The sequence below is a fragment of the Anastrepha ludens genome, chromosome 3 (assembly GCF_028408465.1).
Source record: "Anastrepha ludens isolate Willacy chromosome 3, idAnaLude1.1, whole genome shotgun sequence".
Taxonomy (NCBI): domain Eukaryota; kingdom Metazoa; phylum Arthropoda; class Insecta; order Diptera; family Tephritidae; genus Anastrepha; species Anastrepha ludens.
The window spans coordinates 25,410,168-25,421,543 of record NC_071499.1 but is presented as its reverse complement, the minus strand read 5'-3'; the positions used below and the strand labels follow the sequence as shown (position 1 = coordinate 25,421,543).

At 40.6% G+C, this 11,376-nt stretch overlaps 1 protein-coding gene across 1 annotated transcript; it reads left to right on the top strand.

Annotated features, from left to right (window-relative positions):
• The first annotated feature begins 8,173 nt into the window (after window positions 1–8,173).
• On the top strand, window positions 8,174–10,926 carry LOC128857205 (serine/threonine-protein phosphatase 2B catalytic subunit 2). Its single transcript, XM_054092849.1, has one exon. It carries the CDS (start codon window positions 8,794–8,796, stop codon window positions 10,471–10,473), a length of 1,680 nt encoding a protein of 559 aa, XP_053948824.1. The 5' UTR covers window positions 8,174–8,793; the 3' UTR covers window positions 10,474–10,926.
• Window positions 10,927–11,376: the final 450 nt, after the last annotated feature.

Here is an 11,376-nt window from a genome sequence, read left to right as displayed (position 1 = left end):
TAAAGACGAATTAAGAGAGAACGCCACAGTAAAAATTCAAACAAATTGATTTTTTTTGCATAAATTCTTACTCAAGAAAATGTGGTAAAAATGTTAAAGCGAAATTCGCTTTATTTCCGATTCTATGGTCACTTAAGTGAGCGCCCGTCGGTTCGGCCCCGTAGCGCTTACGATACGATGCTTTATTTCAAACGCGTTTTTCTCGAAACGACTTTTTTTGATACAGCGGCAACGATTTCTCGAAGACTAATGAACCGATTTTAATTTTCTTTTTTTTCAAAATTTTTGTTATCGCATTGGGTAGCGTTATACGTAGCCGATTTTAAAAATTTGAAAATAACAACTTTTTTAGGCCTGTTAAAAATAAAAAAAAAATGGTAAAAAACCCACATCGAAATTGAAATCACCACCATTTTGTTAAAAAAAAGGAAAAAACAAACGGCTACGTTCAACGATAGCCACTATTGTGTAGATTAATAAGATTTTTGGTTTTTTGATTTCAGCTGATTATTCATTGCTGCATCGCTGCCACCAGATGACGTCATTTTTTTAACTCGTTACGTTTATTTACATAAATTTGTAAATTTTCAATATTTTTTTATAAAAATTTACATCAACATAGTTTAATACATATATAATAAATTGCCTTTCGTCCGATCCTCGAATAGTCATTCCTACTTTCAAAAAAAAATTCCCAAAAATCGACTATTTTTTTTACCCCCTACAGTGGCGTTCCCCCTTAAAATTTGTGAATTGAGTCAAAATTCTAAATTTAAATAAAATGTGGAATGTAGGTAAATATGTTTTACGAATACATTTTTTTTTGGAAATTAATAATAACGTGAAGAAATTAAATCTGAACTATAGAAGTTGGTTAAGTAGCACTTTTGTAGGACAGACATCGCAACGTAATTTTTTTATGAATACATTGTCCATTTCTTTTTTCGAATTTACATCTGTTTTTAGCACCGTAATGTCATCTACATTTTTCCTAAATGTACGAGTATAGCGTCGCATTCTCCCTAATATTCTTTTTCTTATAATCGACTAACAAAGATACCCTTTTTTTTAATTTCAAAACATAAAACCCATCATCTTTGGTGACACTTTGAAGATGTTGTTGTAACAGCACAAACATTCCCCATACACGTGCAGAGAATGCTGCTGCAGTGACAGTCCTTGGCCGGATAAAAATTCGGGTCGTTCCGGTAACGTAGAACCGACTGTCGCGGGAACGACACTTTGAACACCTTGGGCGGTGGTGAAACTTTTTTGTGCCAATGCTTCGACTCTCCGGAAAACCTGTGCAATAAGAGCGATGAGGAAGAAGAGATGGTGAATGTCGAAAACTGACACCATTTCAAGACTTTGGTACAATGGATGGTGAACGGCTACTGTTGGAGCCCATCTAGTGAAAGGGACATCGAGCAATAGAAATTACAATTTCTGCTTTATAACTGATTATTAATAAACTGGTTATTGATAGTAAAAATAGCAAAAAGAAAACAAAAGATTAAGACGAGTTAGACCTTAGCCGGAATCGAACTTTATACACCCGGGGGAGTACTTAGTAAGAAATGTTAATAGAAAATTATTAGGAAATACTACTGTACTCGTCGGATAATATAGTCCTCATCATTGGAAAAGCTTAGACTAAACCCAAGCGCTTTTTGGTCAGAGGTCGTTCGAGGATTGCAAAAAGCGGTGGCACAAATGTATTATATCTGAGGGCGAATATTTTGAAGGATACAAAATAAGTAAATATTTTTCGAAAAGGGTAAGAAGACATCTTACGTTTTGAACACACCTCGTAGGTATGTATATATCGATGTTTTTTTAACTGCATAAAATCTATCGATATCGATAACTATGGTTTGAGAGCTGAGAATAGCAAATTGCATTAACATTTCTGTTCAGTAGTTTAGCTGAAACAAAAGTGAAGTGAAGAAGTGAAAAGCGAAGTGTTGAAGAAGACATCGAAATGTGGACATCCCTGACAAGTAGAAAACAGGGAGAGTGGTCCCGCTGCTGAAACCTGGGAAACCCGCCAACCAAGGGAAATCTTATCGGCCGATAACTCTCCTTTCCCCAGTAGGAAACACACTTGAAGCCCTCCTACTCCCACTCTTCACGAATCACCTGGTCCCATCCCCCATCAGCATGGCTTCCAACGAATGCACAGTACCACCACAGCACTCACCGTCATAAACGCACAGATAAACCGCAGGCTTAACCAAAACCGCTCCTGCAAGAGGACTGTCCTAGTAGCGTTGGACTTGAAGAAAGCTTTCGATACTGTCAGCCATTCCACCCTACTAGATGATATTTATCAGTCGACACTCCCGCCTCCCTTTTTACCACCTGCACAAAGGAGGTAAAATTGCAACTCAAGGTTAAAGTGGATGACACCCTAATTCCGACTGTTAACAATCCCAAAATTTAGAGTGTAACCTTTAACAGTTTGCTCTCCTTCTCTGCGCACACAACCGCAATTGCCACTAAAGTCCAAAATCGCAACAAGGTCCTTAAATCGCTTGCCGGCAGCACTTGAGGCAAAGGCAAAGAAATGTTGTTATCGACATTTAAAGCAATTGGCCAGCCGGTTCTAAACTACGCTGCACCTGCCTGGTCGCCAAAACCCTGCTATTCGGATAGCGACGGGTGGTCTCCTGATGTCCCCTCTTTAACACCTTCACAACGGGGCACAAATGCTCCCCGTAATGGAGCACAATAAAATACTCAGCAAACAGTTTCTTCTTGGGTGCTACAGCAGGTTTCACCCTTGCAGACACCTGCTTGAGCCAGAGGCGCCTCCCAGGCACGTCAGGAGACAACTACTCAATTACACCGACAAGATCCAGTACAAAACTAACAGACACTTACTGGACCAGACAGTGTTTAGACAGACAATAAACGACGTTCATCGAGAGACCGTCACCAGCTTCCTAAGCGCCCGACCACCGAATGCCGTATTCGGAGTCCAACCACCACCTGCAGCAGATGAAGAGCTTTAGCTTCCCCTTGAGACCCGCGTAACACTGATACAATTACGTTTTGGATATTGTAGCAGGTTAAACTCCTACTTATCCAGAATTGACCCCGACGTACTAAACATATGTCCTGCATGTGAAGGCAACCCGCACGACACTAACCACCTTTTCACATGGCCCACCAAACCCACTCATATAACACCCCTCTCCCTCTGGACTCAATCTGTCGAAACAGCACGTTTCCTGGGCCTACCTTTAGATGAGTTAGACGAATACGTACGGTGATATACACTACATTGTATTGCCGCTACAACAACCACATCGAATCTAACCAGATTATAATAAAAAAATCATTCCAACAATATTTCTGTTTTGTATTATCATTTTAAGTTCGCAAGCTCTTAAAAAACACCCGCTATATATGGATGTATAGTATAATACGACATTATCTGTGAGGCGCGCAACACAGAGAACGCAAATAAGTTGTGTTGAAACTAGACTTACTTTATGTGTAATCATTGCGTTCTCAATAAAAATAACAAAAACAAAACTAAGCAATTTCAGTAACTAAGAGCTTCATCACTTGCGCAAATATTTGTTAAACTGAGTCTTGAAAATGGAAAATAAATTTAATTAGCAAATATGAGTATTCAGAAATAAAGCCACCCTGATGGAAATCAATTTCGAAACTAGTAACTTAAGTGCTGCTTGGTGATATACGAAAAAAATCAACACAATGTCACTTCTCCTCACAATTTTCTTCTTCACCATAGTTAAAGAGCAAACCTTGTAAATCTATCATTGCAAGGATATTGCAATCAAAGCAAGAGGTGGGTTGGATTAGGTTGGTATGGTTGCCCAAGGAATGAGCACACTTGGACGAGGAAAAACGGATTGGTACTTTGTGATACCATTATGAAGGAGGTGAGGTTGAGGTGAGAGAGGAAGACCGATGGGATGCGGGGAGAGGTGGTGCTGGGATGGTTAGGAGGGTGGGTTAGAGTGTGTGGTTCACGAACGATGACTGTGCTGCGTTTGCGTCAACCGCTTTGTGCTACTGATGAAATTCATCAGCTTTTTAATGACAACGCCTGCTATATCAGCAGACGCAGCAAAGAAGTAAGAGCCAAGATGCCTGGATCTTAGCACTCATCCTCCAAACATCCATCGCAAAAGGGACTTGCAGTAATTCCAAGCCTCACAGCATGCATTCCTCGCGCATAGTGGCATGTGAGAAAACCCACGAGATTCGAGAACTGATATTTTGTCAACCTCAGAAGCTCGACCGAGCGCCCCCGGTCCACATGTGGCCAGAAGGATTTCGCGATCTTACAAGTTTGTGTACTTGCCCAACGCTCGCTGAGTTGGCGCGATGCCCATCTTTCCAGGAGCAGACCGCAGGTAGTCAGGGGGATCCCAATTTTCTCCTTTCGCGGGGAGATCACCTCACATGTCCCTTGTCTGGCCAGCTCATCCGCCTCGCAAGCAAGGGGTAAGTCAGTAAGTTCAAGAATACCCTTTGCGATATAGTGTAAAAATTGTACCTGACGTAGAGAGGGTATGTTGAGATGGGTCTGAATATAAACCTTTTCAGAACAGCCATCATTGTGTCCACCAAGAGAAGATATTTGGAGTTGTTGTTCAAAAATCCTGAGATGGATGAAACCATGTTGATGAAATGGATGATATTCAGGCAAATTATAAAGGGTTTTCCAATAACAGGTGTTATCTATCGCTATCGAGAGATGATTAACGATTTTTTAATGGCCGGAATTGAATGGTATTGATCTGAACAACGTTTATTTTCAACAAAACGGCGCAACGTGCCACACAAGCAACGAAACCATTGAACTTTTGCGGGAAAAGTTTCCGAATCGTGTTATCTTTCGAAGAGGTGATCATAATTGGCTACCGAGATCTTGCGATTTAACATCTTGTGACTTTTTTCTTTGGGGCCACGTGAAAGAGAAGGTCTACGCCAACAACCCAGGGTCGATTCGAGACTTGAAAGATGGAATTCGTGAGGCTATCGAGGACATAGGGCAGCCACTTTGCAATTCGGTTATGGAAAATTTCATGAAAAGGATATTGCCCTGTAAGCGTGGTCGTGGTGATCATTTGCCTGATGTTAAATGATAAACATCCGATCATTTATATTAAAAAATAGCATTTTTCTTTGAATATCAAAATAACACCTCTTATTGGAAAATCCTTTAGTATACGGAGCAGTGCCGTGGGTATCAAGATCCGTCCTATCGACAGTATGGGAAGTCATGTCTAAACTTCAGCTCCTAACAGGCGGGCGCGATGCGTACTGACCCTCAGCTGCGATTAAGGTGTAAACAGTAAGCGAAACATGTCCTTTTAACATAAAACATTTTGTCTCATCCAAAAACATACTATTGTTGAGCCTTTAGCGCTCGCTTTCTCAACCACCGAGAACTGATAGCCCAAAGATTATAAAATGTGAGAAGACGTTCAAGATTGAAGTGGCCTCTAAGGCTAACTGAAGTATACCTATTCTTGAAAGGACCCTCCAATATTGCATACTCCACCCGAAGGCGCAAAACAACCCGAAAGTATAAGCGCTGGAATTTATGGCCCTAAAACAAAGCTGTATTTGTCAATGTCAATGGCAATGAGTAGTTTTCCCAGCATCTTTCTAGCGTAGGTGTTTGCCAGTATAAATGTGCAGTCATAAATTTAGAAAGAAACCCGAGAAATGAGCGAATTGTCCTTCTGAGCTACAGTCAGGCTGCACTCAAGACTTTGTCGTCCTAGTCTTTGAGTCCACAATGCTATCCGGGTCATATGGGCTCCAGGAAACAGGGGTTGCTTGGTAACAAAGTAGCGGCTGCATTGGCTAGAAGAAAAATCGCATACTCTCAGCCGAACTCGGCTCCATCAAAGGTTTACTGAGAAAACTGGACTTGGATGAGGCATTACGTTTAGTAGAGGGATTACTTGAATGGCTTTGCACGCTTTTCTTTACATTGAAAGCTTCTATGGCAAATTGATCCATGGCTTGATACAGAAGAAACGATGTGTGAAATCCTAACCGCATAGTTGGAGTTTCAAGTCAGGATTGGGCAGAGAAAGGATACCAAACCAATTTATTTATATAGTGTATGTTGTTGTTGTTGTAACAGCATAAACATTCCCCATACTTACATACAGGGAATGCTGCTGGAGTGACAGTCCTTGGCCGGATATAAATCCGGGTCGGTTCGATAACGTAGAACCGACTGTGGTGGAAACGTATATAATGAATCTTACTCTTTGGCTTGATCTTGTCGAAACAGCTCGCTTTTAGGCCTATCATTAGATGAAATTAATTATGACCACTGACGGCCAAATTATTCCAATAGACCTACATATTAAGAAGACGGCAACCATGAGTGCGTTTAGGTTAAACGAAGCGGGCCGCTGGAAAGAAAACACTTATGGTCATGCCAGTCTACTATTGCGGCAAACTCAGTTAACCTCGGTGAGGACTGACTACATCGTCCCGACGGTAACATTCAATAGGAATTTTGCCACTCTCTTTCCATCTAAGGAAGAGTGGAATAAGGGATTCTCATTAAACAACTTCGACACTACAGTCTATACAGATGGTTCTAAAATGGATTGTGGTGTTGGAGCTGGTATATATTCTCATAGACTTAAAATTGAAAAATCTGTGCGCCTCCCCAATACCTGCAGTGTCTTCCAGGCGGAAGTACTGGCAATTGGGGAAGCTTGTAGGCTACTAATCACAGACTTCTCTTTTAAGAGCAATATCGCTATTCTCTCGGATAGCCAAGCTGCAATCCAGGCACTGGATTCAGCGACTACAACCTCAATGGTGGTGGAACAAAGTAGGAATAGCCTTTCCACCTTGAGCGAAAAACATAATGTTACCTTAATCTGGGTCCCAGGACATCGGAATATTGAAGGTAACGAAAAAGCAGATGAACTGGCAAGAGGGGGATCTGCCATGAATAACGCTCTTGCAGAACCGGTATTCACACCATTAGGCGCAGTCAAGAGTACAATTTCCCTAAAATACCTCCGAATGGCGGAGTGTAGATGGAGGGGCCAGACGAAATGCAAAATCAGCAGAACGTTATGGCCCACCTACAACCTTAAACAATCATCAATATTGTTAAACATGAAACGACGGGATGCCTGGAGACTAACGGCAGTCATAACTGGCTTTTGGTCTGTCGGAGAACAGGCAGCCAAAATGGGCATCCCTCACAACACATACTGTCACAGTTGCAAACAACCGGAGAAAAAGGAAACAATCTTCCATTTCCTCTGTGAATGCCCTGCCCTATGGAAGGACAGAATGTTAACCCTGGGCAAACCGCTGTTCGAGGAGCTCGAACAACTGTCTGGCTTAGATGTCAACAACCTAATAAGGTTCCTGAACCGCACAGACTGGGTATAGTCATGCCGTAAATAACAAGTTGGTAAAGAGGATGTGGCAACAAAATGGTGCGGAAGCGCTAGTTGGATTCAGGATGAATCTCCACTCTAACCAACCAACCAACCAACCGACGGCCAAATAGACCAAAAGTTCTTGCGGACGGACTTAATAACAGCAAGAGAATATTAAGCATACCTGCAGCTACTAAACGTTTCAACGATGGGCAGAGTTCAATGCATAAAGGCTCAGAACTCTAAACAACCGCGATCGACTGGGGAATACCGCCCCAAGTCATTCCGAAATGTTGAATTTGAAGTTGATTATAACGGTACTAAAAATATTTGATGGGTATGAATAATTATCTCCTAAAGGATGAAAAGTCTATTTTTCGCAATAGTAAAACTTTTTGTGAAAATAATCGCTTAAAATGGAATCTTTATACACTAACAGGAAGGCTTAAACATTTAATACGGTCAATTAATTTTTGAAACATAAAGACTTCCGGTTGTAAATAATTTAACTTTGATCTCTGATTTAGCCTTAATTTTTCATTTACGTCTTTTAAGTACAGTTAAAAGCTATATAGCTCCATTTTGGCAACTTCTTGCTTCTTTTTTTCCCCATTAACTTTATATTTCTTTATTGTCTTCACTATATGTTACGTTTGCGAAAAATTTTGTATTCGTGCGCCGAGCGAAATTTCACGTAATAAGTTCATGCCATTATTTTAACATCACATTGAATGCGACTCTGCGTAAGAAAAGCAACTATGCAACACCAACAATATTGGATTGTCAAATAGAAGAGAAACGAAAAAATTTTCACCAACCAAGACTTGAGCAAATTAGCAGAAAGTTGTTAAAATTGTTTGGAAAATTATATAAAAAAGTGAAAAGTTAAAAATACCCCCTGCAATAATGAATTTATCATAAACATTGGGAGTATTAACGAAGCCAGTGACGATAGTGAAAGTTTTGCAAAAGCTGGCAGTGGGCAGAGTGCAATAAGAAGATAGTGAAAAAAGAAGGCAAAGGCAATAGGTAGTGCAGCACCGAGCAGAAGTCAAAAAGGCAATACGGGTACAAGGCAAGCAAGCAGTGAAAAAACGGGAGGCAGTGCACGAAAGGAAAGTGACTGTAAAAGAAAACTAGAGAAGGAGTATACGGATAGCAAAGAAAAAAAAACTACAATAAAGAAGTGCGGATATAAACGAAATATCATTAAATACGAAAAACCTGAATTACGCAGGCAAAGTGAAATTCACACACCAAACAAAATAAACATTGGAGAGGTGTAGCCTCTATTTAGTGGTGTAGTGTCCGGGATAACTGCTCAGACCTTGAGCATTTATATCTAATAGAAGCATAAGTTAAAACAGTTAAGCATAAAAATATGTCTTCGAATAATCAATCAACCGTCACTCAGGGTGTGAACCCCAATCCAAATTCGGCAACAGCTAGTGGGGCAACAAGTGCGGCTACGGATCAACGCAATGCTCCAACAGAAACTCAATCTACTGCAGGCAGCAGCAGTGGCACAACGCCTGCCGGTGGACAAGCGGATAGTCCAACACGAGTTGCGAAAACACCTGCTGTCAATACAAAGGAACGCGTAATTGACAACGTTCCATTTCCACCCAGCCACAAGTTAACTATGGCAGAGGTTTTTGATCTGCGAACTGGTAAACCAAATCACGACGTGTTAAAGCAACATTTCATTCTTGAAGGTCGCATAGAGGAGGCCCCTGCATTGCGAATTATTCAAGAAGGTGCCGCTTTGCTGCGCCAAGAGAAAACTATGATAGACATCGAGGCGCCAGTGACAGTATGTGGCGATATACATGGACAGTTTTATGACCTCATGAAATTATTCGAAGTAGGAGGGTCACCAGCATCCACCAAATACCTCTTCCTTGGTGATTACGTGGATCGAGGCTATTTTAGTATTGAGTGCGTTTTGTATTTGTGGTCACTGAAAATCACCTACCCGAATACATTATTCTTGCTGCGTGGCAATCACGAATGCCGTCACTTAACAGAGTACTTCACTTTCAAGCAAGAGTGCAAGATTAAATATTCGGAACGGGTGTATGATGCTTGCATGGAGGCTTTCGATTGTTTACCCCTAGCGGCACTAATGAACCAACAGTTTCTGTGTGTCCATGGCGGTTTGTCACCCGAGATTCACGAGTTGGAGGATATACGCCGTCTGGATAGATTTAAGGAGCCACCAGCATTCGGTCCAATGTGTGATTTATTGTGGTCAGATCCCTTAGAAGATTTCGGCAATGAGAAAAATTCGGACTTCTATTCGCACAACTCGGTGCGCGGCTGTTCATATTTCTACAGCTACGCTGCCTGCTGTGACTTTTTGCAAAACAACAATCTTCTATCGATTATACGTGCGCATGAGGCGCAGGACGCCGGCTATCGCATGTATCGCAAAAGTCAAACCACTGGATTTCCCTCACTTATAACCATCTTCTCGGCACCCAATTACTTGGATGTGTACAACAACAAAGCGGCAGTGCTGAAGTATGAGAACAATGTGATGAACATCAGGCAATTCAATTGCTCTTCACATCCATACTGGCTTCCGAATTTCATGGACGTATTCACATGGTCTTTGCCATTTGTGGGCGAAAAAGTAACCGAGATGTTGGTGAATGTGTTGAATATTTGCTCGGACGATGAACTTATGACCGAGGAGAGTGAAGAACCGCTATCCGACGACGAGGCGGCGTTACGCAAAGAAGTCATACGGAATAAAATTCGTGCGATCGGTAAAATGGCGCGTGTATTCTCAGTGCTACGTGAGGAGTCTGAATCTGTATTACAATTGAAAGGGCTCACACCAACCGGTGCACTGCCATTGGGTGCACTATCCGGTGGCAAACAGTCATTGAAGAATGCGATGCAAGGCTTCTCACCCAATCACAAGATCACTTCGTTCGCCGAAGCCAAGGGACTGGATGCGGTGAACGAACGCATGCCGCCGCGGCGGGATCAACCGCCAACACCCAGTGAAGAGCATATTAATAGTCAGGGAGCAACAGCTGCGCATAATGGGTAATTAGTCTAAGGTGTGTAAGTAATTGAATAATTCATATGCAATAGTAAACGAGATTTGAGAGACGTGTAAAGGGATGCATGAAAATTTGAAAATGCAATTCGTTCAAATGTGGAATGCGTTTAAATTATACATCATGTTAAATACCAATTATGAATTCATTGAAGTTTAAAGTTAATGATGAAATTGATAAATATAAACATAAAACAAATAAAATAAATCAATATTTAAGCAGAGCACTTATTGCAAAACAAAAAAAAAAAAGTTTGGTTGTTGTAAGAATAATTGACTTTATTTTGCCTTGTAAGTTGAGGAAGAATTCACCTTTACAAGAAAGTGCCAGTCAAAAATACTTTCGAACAATACTACAATATAAGTTACGATCCACAAAATAATTTATACCTATTTTTTATGTGCAAAGTGAAAATATATTACAAGTTTGAGGACCCAGTTAAATTTCTTGAGTTTTATTTACGAGTATTTATTTTAATATATAATATAAACAGTTCGGTTTTCCATAACTTTACTAGACAGTTTTAGCGAGGAACTTGATTAAAGCTGTCGGAATGCTAAAAAACAGATTTGTTAAAAATTATGCAACCACAAAAATCATAAATCACATAATTTATTTTTTGTTTTTGTTTTAAAATCCTATGACACACTCTAAAACGTGTCACTGTGAAACAAACAAAAAACTGTTTAATTGGGAAAAAACTTAGCATAGAAGAAAATGATGCGGTTACGTTAAGGTAGAGCGGAATTGCTTTCCTTTTCTTCGATAATTGTTTTTGTGCATGATTGGCGTAAAGAGAAATCAAATTGAATACAGAATTACTTAGTAATCGGGAGAATGTGTTGTTTAAGGTTGCTCCTACCCAGTCGAAGTAATATGTTTTTTCGTACTTA